This window comes from Podarcis filfolensis (genome assembly GCF_964270895.1).
Source record: "Podarcis filfolensis genome assembly, chromosome: 16".
NCBI classification, from domain to species: Eukaryota; Metazoa; Chordata; class Lepidosauria; order Squamata; family Lacertidae; genus Podarcis; species Podarcis filfolensis.
In genome coordinates this window covers 5,387,487-5,408,797 of record NC_139620.1, presented here as the reverse complement: position 1 = coordinate 5,408,797, position 21,311 = coordinate 5,387,487, and the positions used below count along the sequence as shown (strand labels likewise).

General features: G+C 47.5%; 2 protein-coding genes across 2 annotated transcripts; both read left to right on the top strand.

The window, feature by feature from the left end:
• Positions 1-14,275: 14,275 nt before the first annotated feature.
• LOC310752208 (heat shock 70 kDa protein 1-like) lies at positions 14,276-16,566 on the top strand. The gene has a single exon (XM_083592083.1). It carries the CDS (start codon positions 14,566-14,568, stop codon positions 16,486-16,488), a length of 1,923 nt encoding a protein of 640 aa, XP_083448209.1. The 5' UTR covers positions 14,276-14,565; the 3' UTR covers positions 16,489-16,566.
• A 1,404-nt stretch (positions 16,567-17,970) lies between these two features.
• Positions 17,971-20,152, top strand: LOC310751690 (heat shock 70 kDa protein 1B-like). The gene has a single exon (XM_083591171.1). The coding sequence runs from the start codon at positions 18,111-18,113 to the stop codon at positions 20,094-20,096; it is 1,986 nt and encodes a 661-aa protein (XP_083447297.1). The 5' UTR covers positions 17,971-18,110; the 3' UTR covers positions 20,097-20,152.
• Positions 20,153-21,311: the final 1,159 nt, after the last annotated feature.

Below are 21,311 nucleotides of genomic sequence, written 5' to 3'. Positions count from 1 at the left end.
TGTTGGCTCGGAAATTATTGTCATGAAGGGAATTAAGAAATATGTTACGTTAAACTCGGACGCAACAGCATGTTTTCATAACAATCGCCAGACTAGAGCAGTTCTTACGCGAGGCAGAATTGTAAAAAAAGAGTTCTAAATCTCTGCGAATATCACCTTGTCACTTAAATTTGTAATATTTATTTCCCAGCCAAAACCGCCTTTTTCTGGTCTTACTGTAGGACGTAGAGGATGAAAGGGAATTGAGGAGCTAAAGAGAACTTTAAGAAAGAAAACAAATAATAGGAAAGGAATAAACAGTGCAGAGAGACACATTTTGATAATTTGGGTTGCTAATGAATAATTAGTAGTGAGTCTAGAATGAGGACTTGGTCGTGTGTTTCTCAAAACCTCCAAAGGGGAGGAACAGCCTTGAAACCGAAATGAAATGTTTGCACAAAACTGCAAATCTTGTTAGTCCTACAGCTGCTTGTGGGCAAACATTCGGGATTTGGGTAGCATTCCTCAGGAATTGAACACAGTGCCCTGTCTTCCCAGAGCATGATGAAATTTTGATATACCAAATGTTTTAATTAGACAACCACAATTATTGAAAGCAAAGATGTGGGCACTGGGCAGCTACCAAAGTTTTTAGATATGTAAAATGCTATCAAAAGCAGACAACAAAATTTAGGGTGTGGGGGAACCAGTAAAAAACATTACTAGAAAACCAATTTTATTCTATATTACACATTTATTGTATTAATCAACTCAACCAGAGATTTTAACATGTTAGCTTTGCAATTTGATCTTTACTGCAAGTGTTCCCAGTGGAAAATTCTTCATCATCATCATTTTTAATTTGTATACCATCTTTCTATCTTACAATATTCAAGGCAGTTTACAAGCTGAAGAAACAAAAAATGTACAACTTATAACAATCTAATGCAATACAAAAAATGTGATGATAAAACAAAACTTTAAAATAAGCAACCTACATCCAAAAAGTAACATTCAACAATTATTAGAATAGTGTAAAATAATAATATCAACATATAAAAGTTAAACAGAAATCCACTCAACAGTTAGAATAAATAGTTTCTAAACTATCATCAATAAAATAATGGCAAACCACAGTACATAACACAAATATAATACAAATTCAGAATATCAGAGCTGCTGCAGTTAATCTCTGGACAACTCTCAGTTTTGGATAAAGAGCTGTGGATTCTTTGCTTTCTATCATCTACGATGTTCAGTCGGGAGAAAAGTAAACCACTTTCTCTCTTGCCCCTGTGTTATCCGATTACTTCTGCTAAGAGCAAGACCACTCCTCTGATTTTATTTTTATTTATTTTTACTTTTAAGAAAGAACGAAAGTTTTAAAAAGGTTTGTGTGCCCAAGCCCAAACCCTTGACACTGAAATTTGACACTTGAAAATTAACATTTAAATAACCATCGCTGGAAGGTTTTGAGTCCAAATTGTCCGTTTGGGGATTGAATTTCACCTTTGTGGGGAGAAGAATCTGAGTCCGTAGCAAGTGCGTTGTGGCTCCCTGGAGTCCCACTGAAATCAATAGGGTTAAGTGAGGCATACTTAACTTGCCCCATTGATTCCAATGGGAAGCATTGAAACTAACCTTCTCTGCTGTGTGTGTGTGTGCGAAGATATTATTAAGGGAAGGGCCACACAGCTCGCTGTTAGAGCACCTGTTTTTTATGCAGGAATGACCCCAATTCGATCTCTGGCATCTGCAGGCAGGGCTGAGAATGTCCCAACTGAAACCCCAGAAAGATGCTACCAGTTGTGGTGGATAATATTGGGCCAGTGGTCTGACTGGGAGTAAGGCAGCTCCCTGGGTTTATATTTAAACCAGTGCTTTATTCAGAGCCCCACAGAGCAGAATCGTGCTTCATTTGTAGGAGAAAGGCAGTCGAACACAGTGGGTGAGCTTCTCTGCCTTACATGCCCTGGAGAGATGCTGCCAGCCCGTGTAGGCAGCACTGAGCCAGAAGGGCCAGGGGTCTGATCCAGTAAAACGCAGCTTCCTTTGTTCCCGTGCGGCAACGTCAGCCCTCTTTAACTTGGTGCTTCCCCAAAGTTTTGGATTCCAACTCCTGTAAGTTGGGAGGCAGGCAAGGTATAAATCAGGGGTCAGCAAACTTTTTCAGCAGGGGGCCAGTCCACTGTCCCTCAGACCTTGTGGGGGGCCGGACTATATTGGGGGGGTGAACGAATTCCTATGCCCCACAAATAACCCAAAGATGCATTTTAAATAAAAGCACACGTTCTACTCATGTAAAAACACGCTGATTCCCAGACCGTCCGCGGGCCGGATTGAGAAGGCAATTGGGCCGGATCCGGCCCCCAGGCCTTAGTTTGCCTACCCATGGTGTAAATGAATAAATAACAGGATGTGCTAATTATCGTCATTCCCGGCTGTTGGCTAACTTGGCTGGGGCTGAGAGGAGCTGTCATCCGGCACTTATTCTGCAGGGCAGACCAGGTTGAGGAAGATGGGAGAACATCAATTACTGAAGCTGACCTCTCCGTTTCCAGATTGGTGGACTCGGTGAGGAATTCGGCATTGAGCTATGATGAAATGTCGTGTCAGTGCGAGAATTTCTGCCAGTCGAAATGGCCCCTCCTTCCTCTGCCCACACACTGTTCCAGTTTTCTTTCTTTCTTTCTTTCTTTCTTTCTTTCTTTCTTTCTTTCTTTCTTTCTTTCTTTCTTCTTCCTCTTCTTCTTCTTCCTCTTCTTTAAAAAAAATCTTTATTATACAACAATTTACACATGGGTAGGCAAACCGAGGCCTGGGGGCCAGATCCGGCCCAATCGCCTTCTAAATCCGACCCACGAATGGTCCGGGCATCAGTGTGTTTTTACATGAGTAGAATGTGTGCTTTTATTTAAAATGCATCTCTGGGTTATTTGTGGGGCATAGGAATTCGTTCTTCTTCTTTTTTCCCCAAAATATAGTCCGGCCCCCCACAAGGCCTGAGGGACAGTGGACCGGCCCCCTGCTGAGAAAGTTTGCTGACCCCTGAATTTACATATGACATCGACGACACATAACTCCATAAATAACATGGACACTCACTAGCAATATATACATTTCTGATCCATCTCATTATGCTTTTTTACCGTTTGTAGATCTATACGCACTTTATTATTTTACTTTCCCATTATTTATCAACACAATTTTTATTTTATAATTTCTTTATATTTCAGGATTCAGTCTAGGTGTGTCAGGAGTTTGTGCTATCATAATAATTTTTGAGATGTTCTCTAAATATTACCCAATCTTTATTAACTTTCTGATTTGATCTTCCTCTTATTCTCCCAGTCATTTTCACGAGTTGTAAGTACTCTTATCATTTTTGCTTGCCAGTCTATTTTTGTGGGGATGGTGTCGCCTTTCCAATTCTTTTGCTATTAAAATCCTGGCCGCTGTGGTTGCATACATAAAAAGGGTTCTGTGGAGTTTTATATATATATTTCCGTGGACATAATACCTAACAGAAAGGCTTCAGGGTTTTTTTTAAAAAATGAGAGTTTAAATATCTTTTTAAGTTCATTATATATAAAGGTAAAAAGACCCCTGACAATTAAGTCCAGTCGCAAACGACTCTAGAGGCCGAGGGAGCTGGCGTTTGTCCGCTTCCACAGACAGTTTTTCCGGGTCATGTGGCCAGCATGACTAAGCCGCTTCTGGCGAAACCAGAACAGCACACAGAAACGCCGTTTACCTTCCCGCCGGAGTGGTACCTATTTATCTACTTGCACTTTGATGTGCTTTCGAACTGCTAGGTTGGCAGGAGCAGGGACCAAACAACGGGAGCTTACCCCATCGCAGGGATTCGAACCTCCGACCTTCCGATCAGCAAGCCCAAGAGGCTCAGTGGTTTAACCCACAGCGCCACCCACATCCCTCATTATATATAGTGTCCCAAAATTCTCTTATCTTCTTACAGTCCCACCAGATGTGCACAAAGGTAGGAACAGAGTCAATGTTTTCATGGGTGCACAGTGTGGAGAGAGGGGCTGGAAGTCACATCACACAAGCAGAAATCCGCGTGCTTAAAGGATTCACGAGCTGAATTTTGTCCTTCGGTTGGGACAACACAGCCCAGCCGACATATAGCTTCGCGCTGAAAGCAAAGGTCCCCGTGACTCATTCTCTTCCCCTTCCCTCAAGGTAAAGTTAGAGAAATCTTATACTTTGATGCCCTCCTACTCAGCAGGCGAGTTCCCGTTCCTCCACTTGTTCAACAGCCATGACAGGGAACGTCACATTAACACCTCTTGCTTTTCTTATGTTCACACATTACATTCAGATGAATTTACACCCCGTGCCCCTGTCTGCAGAATGTCTGGGTGTGCACCTTAGCGAAGCCATACAAACCAACAAGCGTGCACACTTTCACACAAACACTTGTACCGGTGTTAACGTAAATGTGTGAACTAGCATCAGATGAGAGGTGTAGGAGGGGCAAATCTCCATCTTTTTTTCTGTGTTTTTTTACTTATTAATTTATTTACTCATTTTATATACCACCCTTTATCCAAAGATCCCAAGGTGGTGTATACCGTATTTTTCGCTCAGTAAGATGCACTTTTCCCTCCTAAAAAGTAAGGAGAAATGTGTGTGCGTCTTACGGAGCAAATGAAAGCTGTGCAGCTATCCCAGAAGCTAGAACAGAAAGGGGGGTCACTGTTTTCGCTGTGCAGCAATCCCTCTTGCTGTTCTGGCTTCTGGGATTCAGAATATTTTTTTCCTTGTTTTCCTCCTCCAAAAACTAGGTGCGTCTTATGGTCTCTTGCGTCTTATAGAGCGAAAAATACGGTAACATTAAGGACACGGAGCATCAATAATAATAATAATATAAAATGTGCTATCATTGCCCCCCCCCCCAAAAAAAAATGCTGGGAGGGATAAAGCCTGATGGGACAGCTACCGCAGCCAAAGAGAAAGGTGAAAAAATTGAACCAAAGTTCGAGATAAAGGAGTGAGTGACTCAGGATGTTTTGGGGGTGGGGGTTGCCCCAGGATCATACACCCCAAATTACCAGTCATGTTTCCTTCCCATAGCTGCCAAAGTAGAACTGATTTGGATGCTTAATTCTCACACCGTGATTGCCAGTTCCATTCCACGTTGAGAAACCGTGACTGAAGAACTGTTGCTTTGCGAGATGGATTGTGAGCATTTACCGCAGAATCGTAGGATGGTAGATTGGGAAGGGACACCGAGGGTTATCTTAGGCCCTCAAGAATCCCCAAAATATGGCCATCCAAGCTCTGCTTTGAAACCTCCCAGGAAGGAGAGTCCCCTCCCCCCATCATCATCATCATCATCATCATCATTAAATAAACCGTGGACACTCAATGCATCTACCCTCCAACCTTTCTCCGATGAAAACAGGGACGTCCCATTCCATTATGATAATGTTATTATTTATACCCCACACGTCTTACTGGGTTGCCCCAGCCACCCTGGGCAGCTTCCAACATGTATAAAAACATAATAAAACATTAAACATTATAAAAAAAAACACCTTCGCTGTACAGGATTGCCTTCAGACAGCTCGGGCGTCAGAAAACTCCATACCCTTCAACATTTTTCCAGTGAAAATAGGGACATACCCTCCAACATAGGGGCATTCTAAGGAAAAACAGGAAATTCTGGGATCAGATTGGGACGGCTTCTCTAAATCTGGGACGTCCCTGGAAAATAGGGACACTTGGAGGGTCTGCGTCTATTCTGAGTACAGTGGTACCTCAGGTAACAGACACTTCAGGTTACAGATGCTTCAGGTTACAGACTCCGCTAACCGAGAAATAGTACCTCGGGTTAAGAACTTTGCTTCAGGATGAGAACAGAAATCGTGGGGCGGCAGCAGGAGGCCCCATTAGCTAAAGTGGTACCTCAGGTTAAGAACAGTTTCAGGTTAAGAATGGACTTCCACAACAAATTAAGTTCTTAACCCGAGGTACCACTGTACAACCTCACTGGTTATTTTTAACTAATGGTTTGAAAACACAGGCCCATAACAGCACGGGATAACTTGAGTGTTAGTTGAGATTCCATAGCCTGCAGAGATAGATAGATAGATAGATAGATAGATAGATAGATAGATAGATATGAGAGAATTTGCAGTGAAATGAGAAGAGGAATAGGAAGAGGGAGGAGATTCTAAAGCATCATCGCCAGTAGGTCTCTGGTGGTCGAAACAGTGGGGTGGATGTGTTTATATATGAGTTCCCCATTAATGTCCATTGCACAATAATTTTCTACAGTAATTTGCTTATTTCTCCCTCCCTCCCACCCCTCCACCGCCACCACCTATTTTATGACCCCCTCCCATTCTCCCCTCAATTGCTTTTAAGCCATCAATTCACTAGCGGGGAGGGGGAATCTGGGGTGGGGTTTTTTTCCCACCCCCCAGAAGAAAAGAAAAGCAAAACACACATACACACACACACACAAAAAAAGAGAGAGTGGAAATAATGAAACTACCACACAGGCCCTCCTCCTCCTCCTCCTCCTTCTCTTTTTCTGCTTCGCTGTGTGAATCAACTAACTTTGTTTTCCACCAAAGGCTTTATCCTTAATAGCCTCGCCCCCTCCCCCCCCCCTGCCGGCGTTTGAGCATAAGTGAGGCATGAGGGAGCCTTTGGAATAATGAGGTGTAATTAGCCCTGGCAGCTTTTATCTTCAAAACTCCCTGTTCAATTAGATTGAAATAAAACGAAAGAGGGGGCATTAGAAAGAGAGAGAGAGAGGGAGAGAGAGTATGTGTGTGTTTCGGGTAAGTGGCGATGGGGTAGGAGTACAGGGGGAAGGAATTTGGGTTTTTTCTTCATTTGCTCTGTCAATTATGGTTTCTCTCTTTCTCTCTCTCTCCCCCACCCAAATCCTAGATCTTCGGTTTGCTCCAGCAGTTTTTTGCAGAAGAAAAATCCACACATAGATTTGCACAGTTTCCCCCTAATCTTTGTACGCAGTTTTGCCCCTGTATGTGTTTTGAACGTTATATGGATGATATATGCTGGCTTTTTAAAAACTGCATTCTGCAACTCTGCATTACCTTCCCCCATCCCTTGTTACCTGTTGTTGTTTTTCTGTGTCAACACGTTTTTGTATGCAACAGTAAAAATCAATAAAAGGGTGTATGTATATATATACAAATACATATACACACACACACACACACACACACACACACACATATATATATATATATATATATATATATATATATATATGCAGTTGTGTTATAAGAAGCAATTGCTCAGTATGTGGCTTTGGTTAGATTGTGAAGTCACTTTGAGATGCTTTATAGTGATTCATGAAGAAGAAGAAGATTAATAATAATAATAATAATAATAATTAATTTATTTATACCCCGCCCATCTGGCTGGGTTTCCCCAGCCACTCTGGGCAGCTCCCAACAGAACACTAAAATACAATAACCTATTAAACATTAAAAGCTTTCCTAAACAGAAGAAGAATTAGCCAGCCATTTCCCCCATAAAACAGCTGTTTCAAAAGTTATTTTCACCAATATTCCCGTTTTCCATACAAATTATTGGGTTGGAGAACTTCATTGAAAAGTCCACAGAAGTAGGGTTTGCAATGCTTTGTTTAAAACTAGAGAACCTTAGATGCTCCTCGTATTGAAATCCAGAGGACTGGAGAATCCCAAAGAAACAAATTTCATTCAGAGAAAAATCCAGAACGGGGCATTAGAATCCAAAGGGAGGAAAGCAGAGGATAACCTAGAGTTTGAACAATCTGGAATTTTTTGCACTCCTTATAGTGACATCCAGAGAAATGAAAATCAACAGAACTAAGGAACCCCAAAGAAACAAATTTCATCCAGAGAAAAATCCAGAGTTTTGAAAACTTGAGAGCGTTTTTGACACTCTTTGGGTTGGTTTTGTCGCTTTTCACTAAAATGCAACCCAAACTAATTTATCCCTCATTCCTAGATGGGAGACGGTTGTTGCAGCTGGGTAGATGCATCTGTTTGGGCATTTGAGCTCTGACGGCAAATGTTCATTTCTTGTTGTTGTTTAGTTGTTTAGTTGTGTCCGACTCTTTGTTACCCCCTGGACCAGAGCATGCCAGGCACTTCTGTCTTCCACTGCCTCCCGCAGTTTGGTCAAACTCATGCTAGTAGCTTCGAGAACACTGTCCCACCATCTCGTCCTCTGTTGTCCCCTTCTCCTTGCGCCCTCCATCTTTCCCAACATCAGGGTCTTTTCCAGGGAGTCTTCTCTTCTCATGAGGTGGCCAAAGTCTTGGAGCCTCAGCTTCACGATCTGTCCTTCCAGTGAGCACTCAGGGCTGATTTCCTTCAGAATGGATCGGTTTGATCTTCTTACAGTTCATGGGACTCTCAAGAGTCTCCTTCAGCACCATAATTCAAAAGCATCAATTCTTCGGCGATCAGCCTTTTTTATCGTCTCTAGAGAATTTAAAACCTGGGTTGTGATGGTTGTGGAGAAGAGGCACCCAAAGTCTGTCTCCCATTGTTCTGCCCGGACACTGAGGTCCAGCGCTGAGGGCCTTCTGGCGGTTCCCTCACTGCGAGAAGCAAAGCTACAGGGAACCAGGCAGAGGGCCTTCTTGGTAGTGGCACCCACCCTGTGGAACGCCCTCCCATCAGATGTCAAAGAGATAAACAACTACCTGACATTCAGAAGACATCTTAAGGCAGCCCTGTTCAAGGAAGTTTTTAATGTGTGACATCTTAGTGTATTTTTGGTCTTTGTGGAAGCCTCTCAGAGTGGCTAGGGAAACCCAGCCAGATGGGTGGGGTACAAATAATAAATTATTATTATTATTATTATTATTATTATTATTATTATTATTGACATCAGAGGGTGTCTAACATGTTTTGGTGCCTGGGACAAATTAAAAAACAAACAAACCAAATCACTTAAATCTTCTGCGCGATCCCCATTGACACAAATCATTAGATGAGGGGGGCTGCGGTTTAAAGAAATTGGCACACTTTTTAACTGAGCTCTGGCCCAGTGGTTGCCATCAGTTTGATTTGAGTTAATTTTATAATGAATGATTTTGGTATGTTGTACTATTTTATTGTTGTTAGCCGCCCTAAGCCCGGCTTCGGCTGGGGAGGGCGGGATATAAATAAAATTTATTATTATTATTATTATTATTATTATTATTATTATTATTATTATTTACCACTGCTATTTTAAAAGCTCTGTTGCAGTCAGCCCCTTGAAGCCTGTAGTAGTCAAGCACACATACACACACCCAACATTAATTTCCTTCATTTCCAAGTTCTACCTCTGCAAAGGAATATTATCCCCAGCCCCCTCGGCCCAACCTCTCTTGTGTATTCCCAGCCGACCTCCGATCTCTTTTTATTCATGACACGGATCTTGAGGCATGGCAACTTGATGGATGGTGCCAAGGCCAATGATGTACAACATCCTTCAATATTAAGGCAGCAGAGAAGGGCAGGACCCCGTGGCGGAGAGAAGCAAGAGGTCAGGGGGCTGAAAGGGGGCGGGCTGGGTGGGTGGAGAGACCTGGCGGATTTGCAAAGCAGGGCGGCAAAATAGGGCAGGCGAGGGATTTGTCAGCCTTTTGTTGGGAAGGGTGCGTTGGGCGGGCGCTGAGCATGTAGGGAATTATTTATGCTGGGTTGCGGCAATTAAATTGACCTTTGCTGACGATAACCAACAAGACCTACTGGTGTGCACATTTGTGTCTGTGTGTGAGGAGGGGGTGACTTTTCTGCAATAGCAGGCAAGTACGACATGCTTGCTCACCTCTTAAGAGTCCTGAGCAGTGAAGAGGTACTTCGCATAGAGGCTGTAATCCTGTGCACCACCAAAATCAAGCCTACTGCAAATAAGAATAAGAATAAGAATATACCTCGCCTATCTGGCTGGGTTTCCCCAGCCACTCTGAGTGGCTTCCAACAGAATATTAAAATACAGTAGTCTATTAAACATTAAAAGCTTCCCTAAAGAGGGCTGCCTTCAGATCTCTTCTAAAAGTTTGGTAGTTGTTTTTCTCTTTGACATCTGGTGGGAGGGTGTTCCACAGAGCGGGTGCCACTACCGAGAAGGCCCTCTGCCTGGTTCCCTGTAACTTGGCTTCTCTCAGGGAGGGAACCGCCAGAAGGCCCTCGGAGCTGGACCTCAGTGTCCGGACAGAACAATGGGGGTGGAGACGCTCCTTCAGATATACTGGACCGAGGCCATTTAGGGTTTTAAAGATCAGCACCAACACTTTGAATAGTGCTCAGAAACGTACTGGGAGCCAATGCAAGTTTTCAAGACTGGTGTTATGTGGTCTCAGCGGCCACTCCCAGTCACCAGTCTAGCTGCCGCATTCTGGATTAGTTGTAGTTTCCGGGTCACCTTCAAAGGAAGCCCCACGTAGAGTGCATTGCAGTAATCCAAGCGAGAGATAACCAGAGCATGCGCCACTCCGGCGAGGCAGTCCGTGGGCAGGGAGGGTCTCAGCCTGCGTACCAGATGGAGCTGGCCAAACACACATTTTTGCAAAGCCATTTCCCCCAATCTAATGCATCTTATTTTCACTAACATACGCACACCTTTCTTTTGTGTGTGCATTTTGGTACACATTACTTCATCGGGAAACCGCCTTGTAAAATTCAGAGAAGTGTGAATTTGGAAAGGAGACTTTTGAAATAATTGGTGTGTTTCAGTTTTTGCGTTGTTTCAGAAAGTACAAATTAGGTTTATTCTCCTTTAAAGATGAATGGAATCGACATTCTCCCCCTATTCCTAGCTTGGTGCCAATGATTTGAGCAACAGAATTATTATTATTACTACTACACTTTTATGTGCCCATAAGCATGTGTAAAACACGTGTAGGATTGTGTGCCTGGTGTTTGAAGAAAGCATTCCCCCTACATCCTGTTTCACCTTCTCTATCTAAATACAGTGGTACCTTGGGTTAAGTACTTAATTCGTTCCGGAGGTCCGTTCTTAACCTGAAACTGTTCTTAACCTGAAGCACCACTTTGGCTAATGGGGCCTCCTGCTGCCACTGCGCCGCCGGAGCACGATTTCTGTTCTCATCCTGAAGCAAAGTTCTTAACCTGAAGCACTATTTCTGGGTTAGCGGAGTCTGTAACCTGAAGCGTATTTAACCTGAAGCATATGTAACCTGAGGTACCACTGTACAGCAGGGACAGTGAGGAGAGTTTGGTGGAAACCAGCTGACAAGTCATCATGCCTAATCAATACATTTGATCCATTGGTTAAGGTCTGCAAAAGGTGGACTCTAAACCTCTGCATGTACTTGAGAGAGATGGTGGTGAGTTTGTATGAAGGGCAGTATACCTACTTTAATAATAATAAATTATTATTATTATTATTATTATTATTATTATTATTATTATTATTATTAATAGTTGTCCTGCATCAATGGGAATCTTATGTTTCAGAAGAAATGTTAAAGACATTTGCTATTGGCATCCATCTATCTCAGCCTTTCTCAACCTGTGGGTCCCCAGATGTTGTTGAACTACAACTCCCATCACCCCTAGCTAACAAGGCCAGAGCTCAGGGATGATGGGAGTTGTAGTCCAACAACATCTGGGGACCCACTGGTTAAGAACCGCTGATCTATCTCAAGAGACAATGAAAGAGTTTGCCATTGGGGATAAAGGCAACATCCTGGATTATAAAATATTTCTATTCGGGGGGTGGGGGAGATGTTGCGCTGTGGACCAGCAGCTCTCCATGACTCCAGGCAGCAATTTGTTGTTGTTTAGAGTCATTTAGTCATGTCCGACTCTTCGTGACTCCATGGAGCAGAGCACGCCAGGCACTCCTGTCTTCCACTGCCTCCCGCAGTTTGGTCAAACTCATGCTGGTAGCTTCGAGAACACTGCCCCACCATCTCGTCCTCTGTCGTCCCCTTCTCCTTGTGCCCTCCATCTTCCCCAACATCAGGGTCTTTTCCAGGGAGTCTTCTCTTCTCATGAGGTGGCCAAAGTCTTGGAGCCTCAGCTTCAGGATCTGTCTTTCCAGGGAGCACTCAGGGCTGATTTCCTTCAGAATGGACCAGGCAGCAATGCAGAACGAATAAATTAAAACTTTTAAAAGAGATCACAACTATAGGAGTTTTCATTTTGGCTAGGATAGGCAGGTTAAGAAGAGCCTGCTTGTTCCGGCCAAAGGAGGCCCATCTGACCCAGAGTCCTGTTCTCACAGTGGCCAGCCAGAAACCTGTCCCCTTCTGTGGTTTCCTGTCTCATGTTCAGAAGCATCACTGCCTAATATTGTGGAGGCAGAGTATAGCCATCGTGGCTAGTAGCCATCGGCTACAAGCTTTCAGAGGGGAAAATGGGGGTGCCGGTTTAAATAACGCCATCAACAATATGTTCTAAGAGAAAGGGGTAGCTTGTGTGTGTGTGTGCACAAAGGAAGAAAAGATGTTAAAAGGAACCTTTTTCTCCCAGGCATCTGATACACACATCAATATCCCCGTCCCAAGCGAGGACGCAATTCACACGGGCAAAATGTATTAGCCGCTACGGCTAAGAGCTGGTCAAGTCTGATGAGGACTGCGCCTTTACAGTAACACAAACTGTAGAGCTAGTGTGTCGGCCATGACCCCGGGGGTTAAAGGTGAAGGGTTTCCCAGGAGTGTCTTTGATGGAGCCATCTCGGATGAGAAAGGGCCCTCTATACAGATGTCCCCATCATTACCATTAGAATGTGTTTCAAAACGCAGACCCCCGAAAGCAAGATTTAATGGAATGTAATTAAAACTGCACTGTTTAGATTTCTCTCTCCGCGACACCCCCCCACCTCCCCTCGTTTGCACACACCCTGCATCTCCAAGCCCCCCCCCCTCTCTCTCCCCCCACCCACCCCGCCAGTCCCGTTTAGACCCTTAACCCTCCACACTGCATTGCTCCGTGACTAGCGTTACGGAGAGGTATCTCCCCCCTTTCTCCAATTCTCTGTCCCCATATTGAATTCCCTTTTTTAAAAAAAGAAAGGAAGGAAGGGGGAAGAAGAGGGAATATTGTGCAAGCACCTTTGCTTTTCAGAACCAGCAAGATCCGGAGTATAGGAGGGCGAGGAACCCCTCTTCCCTTTCTGAAATGTACTCCGTGCCAATGGATAAGGTGCTGAAGTATACACTCTTTAGGAATAGGTTGCAAACTTTGGGTGTGTGTTGTTGTTTTTCAGTTTAGAGGAAAGACGAGTAAGAGGCGACCTGATAGAAGTTTATATAATTATGCATTGCATAGAGAAAGTGAACAAAGTTTCCTTTCCTTTCTCGCAATGCGAGAACTTGCAGGCCTCCCATGAAGCCGAACATTGGAAGGTTTGGGACAGAGAAAAGAGAATGCTTCTTTGCTCAAAGCGTGCTTATATACTATCACCCGGTGCTCTACCAGCTGCACTGGCTCCCAGTGGAGTACAGGATCAGGTTTAAGGTGCTGGTTTTAACCTTTAAAGCCCTATACGGCCTAGGACCCTCGTACCTACGGGACCGCCTCTCCTGGTATGTCCCACAGAGGAACTTACGATCTTCAAACAAAAACATCTTGGAGATCCCAAGCCACAGAGAGGTTAGGCTGGCCTCAACCAGAGCCAGGGCTTTTTCGGCTGTGGCTCCAATCTGGTGGAATGCTCTGCCACAAGAGACTAGGGCCCTGCAGGACTTGACATCTTTCCGCAGGGCCTGCAAGACAGAGATGTTCTGCCAAGCCTTTGGTCAAGGCATAGCCTGACTCCCTCGTTTGGCAATCTTCACAGAACTCTAGCCCAGTGGTTGCCATCAATTTGATTTGAATTAATTTTATAATGAAATGATTTTAGAATGTTGTATTATTTTATTGTTTTTAGCCGCCCTGAGCCTGGCTTCGGCTGGGGAGGGCGGAATATAAATAAAAATTTATTATTATTATTATTATTATGAAATTTGCTCCCTCGGGAGGCAGTGATGGCTTTAAAAGAGTATTAGAGAAATTCACGGTGGCCAATGGCTACCAGCGACAATGGCTATGCTATGCCTTCACAGCTGGAGACCCTAATATTTCTGAATACCAGTTACTGGAAGCCCAAGGATAAGAGACGGCTCTTATGCTTGAATCCTGCTTGCTGGTTTCTCACAGGCATCTGGTTGGCCACTGTAAGAACAGGATGCTGTGCTACATAGCCCATCAGCCTAATCCACCAGGCTCTTCTTATGTTCTTATATTCTTAGGGTGTGGCCCAGGCAAGCGGCTTCAGAATTGTCTACTCAACTCCCATTGTGATGTGTGAGGGTGAAGTCATCGGTGTGGGTTTGAAGGTGAGGGTGCCACCCTGCTGAGCCCATAAGAAAAAATCCCAACTGCCCAGCTATAGGCAAGGGAGAAGATGCCATCACCCCGAGAAAAAATCTAAGTCCTGGTCAGCCAACTTTTTGGTCTTGAAGAGAGGGGGGAAGGCAAAGCAGACGGACACAAAGAGAGAGGCCAGCAAAACTCTCATGGGATCATCTATCCCCTCCCATTTCTTGGTCAACCTCAACCAAAAAGGAGCCTGACGTAAACAACCATGCCTAAGCAGAATGCCCTGGCCATAGGGATTGACCTCGGCACCACCTACTCCTGCGTAGCTGTCTGCCAGCATGACAAAGTGGAGATTATCGCCAACGACCAAGGGAACCGCACAACACCCAGCTATGTGGCCTTCACCAGCAGCGAGCACCTGGTTGGGGACCCAGCGAAGAGCCAGGCCTCTCTCAACCCCCAGAACACAGTGTTCGACGCCAAGCGGTTGATTGGCAGGAAATATGAGGACGCCACAGTCCAGGAGGACATCAAGCACTGGCCTTTCACCGTGGTCAACCACGAGGGCAAGCTCAAGGTCCAGGTGTCCCACAAGGGGAAGCAGCGGACCTTCTACCCTGAGGAGATCTCGGCCATGGTGTTGGTCAAGATGAAGCAGACAGCCGAGGCCTACCTAGGTTGTTCCATCTCCCAAGCCATTGTCACAGTGCCGGCCTACTTCAACGACGCCCAGCGGCAGGCCACCATTGACGCTGGGGCTATCGCCGGCCTCCAGATCCTGAAGATTATCAATGAACCCACGGCCGCCGCTATCGCCTATGGCCTCGATGTGAGGAACCAGGAGGCAGGTTGCCGGAACATCCTCATTTTCGACCTGGGCGGGGGCACCTTTGACATCTCCATCCTCTCTGCTGAGGACGGCATCTTTGAGGTGAAAGCCACATCAGGGGACACTCACTTGGGTGGCGAGGACTTCGACAAGAGGTTGGTGAGCTACCTTGCGGAGGAATTCCGGAAGAAGTACAAGAAGGACGTCCGCCAGGATAAGAAGGCCATGCAGAGGTTGAAGATTGCGGCCGAGCGCGCCAAGTGCACACTGAGCTCCTGCAGCAATGCCAGCGTCTCCATCGACTCCCTCTACCAAGGGATCGACTTCCACACGGCCATCACGAGGGCACGTTTTGAGGACCTGTGCTCTGACCTCTTCCGGGCCACCCTGAAGCCCTTGGAGAGGGCTCTGAAAGACGCCAAGATGAGCAAGGGTGACATCAAGGACATCGTGTTGGTCGGGGGCTCCACCCGCATCCCCAAGATCCAGAAGATGCTGAAGGACTTCTTCAACGGGAAGGAGCTATGCAAGGGCATCAACCCCGATGAAGCAGTGGCTTACGGAGCAGCCATCCAGGCCGCTGTCTTAACAGGCAACCGGACCCCGAAGATGCAGAATGTGTTCCTCCTGGATGTCACCCCTTTGTCTCTGGGGATCAACACCCAAGGCGGGGTCATGGCGACCATCATCAAGCGCAACTCGCCTGTCCCCACAAAGGAAACGATGGAGTTTACCACCACGGAGGATGACCAAGACACCATCTTCTTCATGGTGTACGAAGGGGAGAGAGCCCTGACCAAGCACAACCACCTCCTGGGCACGTTCACCTTGAAAGGCATCCCTCCGGCCCCCTGCGGGGTCCCCGTCATTGTCGTCACCTTCGCCATCGACGAGAACAACATCCTGACCGTCTCCGCCAAGGACGTAGAGACGGGGAACACCAGCCACCTCACCATCTCGGACACTCAGGGCCGTCTTGGCAAAGAGGAGATCGAGAAGATCATTCAGACGGCGGAAGAGTTCAGGGTGAGCGACGTTTCCCAGAAGGAGAAGATTGAGGCCATGAACTCCTTGGAGTCCTGCACCCTCGAACTGAAGAGGGTGGCCGAGGAGCAGGTGCTGGATGTGAAGGCCAAGAGGAGGATGTTGGAGATGTGCAACAGCACCACCTCCTGGCTCGAGGGCAACCCTTTGGCCGAGAAGGTGGAGTGTGAGCAGCGTCAGAAGGACCTGGAAGAAGCGTGGGATTCAATCTGCACCTCCCTCACCCAGAGCGAGAGAACAGGAGGGACATCTGGGGAGGACCAGAACGTGGCAGTGGAGAAGAATAATGAGGACCCCAGTGATGGGATGGAATGAAATCGCCGAAACTGCCAGAGGGCATTGTTCCACCTACAGGGCACATTAAAAAAAAAATAAGGGTTGAAAGGAAAAGAAGGAAAGTTGTCCTGCCTCTTTGATGCATGCATCCAGGGTTTGCTTTATTTTTGTATCCCACTTTGCTTATTAAAAGAAAAGGAAAAAAGTACAGTGGAACTTTGGTTCTCGAACGGCTTAGCTGACGAACAAAACGTCAAAAACCCAGAAGTAAGTGTTCCAGTTTTCAAACGTTTTTTGGAAGCTGAACATCCAATGCGGTTGTCGGCTATTGATTCCGGGGCGCCTGCCCCAATCGGAAGATGCTCCTTGGTTTTTGAATGTTTCGGGAGTCGAACGGGCTTCCGAAACGGATTTAAGTTTGAGAACCAAGGTTCCACTGTATCCAAAGCAGCATTTGAACAAAAGATGGGGGAAGGTCTATAGTTCAGTTGCTAGAGCACCTGTATTGCATGCAATAGGTTCCAGAGTCTGCTGGAAGTGCTCAGAACATCTCCAATTTGAAACCCAAAAGAGCTGCTGCCAATCAGTGTAGGCAATTCTGAGATAGATAAATATAAGAAGTAGTTTTATACTAAGGTCAGTTCCGAACCATAAGGTGGGCGGGGAGTGCTTTTGTGCTTCAGTCCTGCTTATCGGTTCCCCAGGAAGTGTCACGGTCCGGTCTACGGGTGATCAAAGTCCCAGCTGAGGACATCAGGACTGGGGGCAAGATGGCGGGGTGGGAGCAGGCACGAGAGTCCAGAAGCCAGGGGTCCAAGGGTCAGGAAGCAGGGAGGCACGAAGTCTAGGGTTTGAGGGTCGAGAAGCAAGGAGTCACAAAGTCAAGGGTCTGAGGGTCAAGAAGCAATGGAGTCAAGAAGCCAAGGTCTGAGGATCAGGGATCAGGAAGCAAGAAGCCAAACGTGTTGCTGTGGCAAAGAGCCAAAGGGAAATGCTGACCTTATATCCCTTCCAGCTCTAGCCACCAGGTACAGTGAGTTACCAAGCGGCCTCACCTGTGTGGCTGCGCCTTGCTTCTCCAGAACAAACTTAGGAAGGCCCCAGTCCTGCAAAGCTTTACTGGTCACAGGGCCCGGATCCTGCACGCACTCCTGACAGGAAGGGCATCCAGTTGACCATCTGGGTCAAGCCGGTGGTCCATCTAGCCCAGAATCCTGCTCTCACAAGGCTCTTGTTGTGTTCTTAAGTTTCCAGAACGTTAGCAGGGAAGTGTCTCAATCAGCTTGCCCCAAGGGAGGGAGTTCTAGAGTCTCTGGTGCTTACAACCAACCATGTACTTACCAAAGCAATGCCAGACCTTAGTGGACTGTGTTTCCCTGTCTCCCCGAAGATCTCAATGGGCGGGAGGGCTGAAACTCAGGTTAAGTATGAAGAGGAAATCTGCTGAGGCCCTGAGGCAGAGCTAGTCCCCACAGGGCCTATTGTGACATATGCCATGATGGGCAGACCACCCGTCCTCTTTGGAGAAAATATCAAGGGCAGAGACAGAGGAAATACCTCCCACAGGAGCTAAGAGCTCTCCCCCCCACCCGGCTTCCCCAGAGTTGCCAATTTTCCATCTTTGGCAGAAGGGCTGGGGGCCTGGGGGAAAAGGTCTACCGATGGGAGCAGACCTCAGCCATGAGAAAGTTCAAGACGTCACCAGCAGCAGCAATGCTTCCCCGCCACTGTCTACCCCCAGGGTTAAAACAGCAGCATCCAGAACTCGCCCCAGGGGCCCAGCTGTGGGCATAGACCTGGGCACCACCTACTCCTGCGTGGCAGTCTGCCAGAAAGGAAAGGTGGACGTCCTTGCCAACGACCATGGCAACCACACCACGCCCAGCTGTGTGGCTTTCACTGACAAGGAACGCCTGGTGGGGGAGCCAGCCGAGCTGCTGAGGGGCCTTAACCCAGAGAATACCATCTTTGGTGCCAAGCGGCTCATTGGCCGCAGGTATGAAGACCCGTCGGTGCAGTCTGACCTGAACCACTGGCCTTTTCGGGTAGCTGCCGGCGGTGGCGGCGAAGCCAAAGTCCACGTGTCGCACAGAGGGCTGGAGAAGTCCTTCTACCCGGAGGAAATCTCAGCAATGGTGCTGTCCAAGCTGAAGCAGGTGGCAGAGGCCCACCTGGGCCGCCCGGTCACTCAGGCCGTCATCACCGTCCCGGCATACTTCAACGACGCCCAGCGCCAGGCAACAATTGACGCGGGCGCGATTGCAGGGCTCAAGGTCCTTAGGCTGATCAACGAACCCACGGCAGCTGCCATCGCTTACGGCCTGAACGACAGCAGGCAGTGGAAGGAGAAGAGGAACATCCTCGTATTCGACCTGGGCGGGGGAACCTTTGATGTCTCCGTCCTCACTGCCCAGGACGGTGTCTTTGAGGTGGTGGCCACGGCTGGGGACAGCCACTTGGGTGGGGAGGATTTTGATCAGCGGCTGGTGGACCAGCTCACCCAGGAGTTCAAGAGGAAACACAAGGAGGACCTCAGCCAGTGCAGTAAGGCAAAGCAGAGGCTGAAGGTAGCCTGCGAGAAGGCCAAGCGCGTCCTGAGCTCTAATATCACGGCCATCGTGTCCGTCGACTCCCTCTACAAGGGGGTGGATTTCCACACAACCATCACCAGGGCCAGCTTTGAGGACCTGTGCTCTGACCTCTTCCAGTCCACCATGCTCTATGTGGAGAGGGCACTGGAGGAGGCTGGCATCAAGAAGACCCAGATTGATGACGTTGTCCTCGTCGGGGGTTCCACCCGCATCCCCATGATCCAGAGGCTCCTCTCGCAATTCTTCGATGGGCAAGACTTGTGTAGGGTCATCAACCCAGATGAGGCGGTGGCCCACGGGGCAGCCATCCAAGCTGCCATCTTGACCGGCCACCGGTACCAAAGCTTGCAGAACCTGCTCCTGTTGGACGTGACTCCCGTCTCCTTGGGGCTGGAGACGGTGGGAGGCGTGATGGACGTCGTGGTCAAGCGCAACTCTCCCATCCCCACCAAGGAAACCAGGAACTTCTCCACCACGGAGGACAACCAAAACAGCCTCTTCTTGCAAGTCTACGAAGGGGAGCGGACGTTGACCAAACACAACCGGCTTCTTGGAACGGTCACGCTGGGCGGGCTCCAACCTGCCCCACGGTGCGTGCCGGTAATCGTGGTCACCTTCCACATCGACCACAACAACATTCTCACCGTGACCGCTACGGAGAGGTGCACCGGCAACCAAAACCAGCTGACGATCACAGACACCCGCGGCCGGTTGGACAGAGAGGAGATGGAGCGAATCATCCGTGAGGAGGAAGAGTACTGGGCTCAGGAGAAGGCCGAGCAGGAGAAGAACGAAGCCCTGAACTCTTTGGAGGCCAGCACTCTGCAGCTGAAGAGGGTGGCTGTCGAGGAGAAGGCTCTGGATGACCGAGCGAAGAGGAGGGTCCTGGAGATGTGTGAGGAGACGGCCGCGTGGATGGAGGGCAACCGGAGAGCCCCGAAGAAGGAGTACGAGGAACGGAAGAGGGAACTGGAGGACGTCTGCTATTCCATCATCACGCACTTCAGCTCCGACGGAGGGGATCTGTCGCAGACGAAGGGAAGAGGGAAATGCTAGCTCTGGGCTTAGATCGGGGTAGATGGTGAGGCACATTAAAAGGAGAAGAAAGTGGACGGGTGGGTGGAGATGTTTCTGCTTCTTGGGAGTGTAAAGAGTGTGGTGCTGCAGCAAAGTGTTGCAGCATATCCATCACCCTCCGCCCCGCCCCCAACATTCCGGGTCACAAGTTCCGCTAAGGAATCCTTGGAATGTAAGGGGGCCAGTGGCCAGCCCAGCATTCTTCTTCTCAAAAGTGGTCAACCAGTTGCCTGTGCAAGCAGAATCTGAACACAAGACCCTCCCCTTTCCTGCAGTTTCCAGCAAGTGGTATTCAGAAGCGATGCTGCCTCCAAGGGGTGCGGTAGAATTGCTTCCAGAAACCCTTAAACTCTCCCCTGTTCCCTGGTACAGCTTCAATTTCCTATAATTCTTTTGAGGTGCGTGTAGAAGTTCCTGGTCTCATTCGCTCACCTTCACTCCAGACTCTCCATGACATTCAGAATGTGTGGGCAGGTAGGGCTACTCAACAGGCTTGCAGGCTAGAAACTTTGACTCCTTTGGGTTGATTGGGCTGTGGCAGGAGACGAGAGAGAGACAGGGAAAAGGCTTCCCCTCCCCTCCTTTTGCTCTCAAGCTGGCTGTTTTGCCGAGGGGGAAATCGCCCCAACCACATCCACTGCACGATCTAATGATATTTAGCAAAGTGATAGTAATGGGCTAATTGCTCGGAAAATGTGAATTAGCCAGGCTGCTACGGATTCCGTATCAAATGTTATCTTTCAGTGTTTCTCCTTCAAGGCTGCTCTGAAACAGATTCTGGGGGCGTAATTTGGGATAAGGGTCCTGGCTCATTGGTAGAGCATCTGCTTTGCATGCAGAAGGTCTCTGGTTCAATCCCCGACGACTTCTCCAGGGAGTGTTTGGAGAGATTCCTTTGTCTGAAACACTGGACAGCTGCTGTCAGTTAGTGTCAGCACTACTTAGAGATATGGACTTGGTATACAGTGGTACCTCTGATTAAGAACTTAATTCATTCTGGAGGTCCGTTCTTAACCTAAAACTGTTCTTAACCTGAAGCACTGCTTTAGCTAATGGGGCCTCCCACTGCTGCCAAGCGATTTCTGTTCTCATCCTGAAGCAAAGTTCTTAACCCCAGGTAATATTTGTGGGTTAGCGGAGTCTGTAACCTGAAGCGTATGTAACCTGAAGCGTCTTCAACCTGAGGTACCACTG

Excerpts from the sequence above, each read along its gene's own strand:
- LOC310752208 (XM_083592083.1), top strand. The coding sequence starts at position 14,566 with ATGCCTAAGCAGAATGCCCTGGCCATAGGGATTGACCTCGGCACCACC.
- LOC310751690 (XM_083591171.1), top strand. The coding sequence starts at position 18,111 with ATGGGAGCAGACCTCAGCCATGAGAAAGTTCAAGACGTCACCAGCAGC.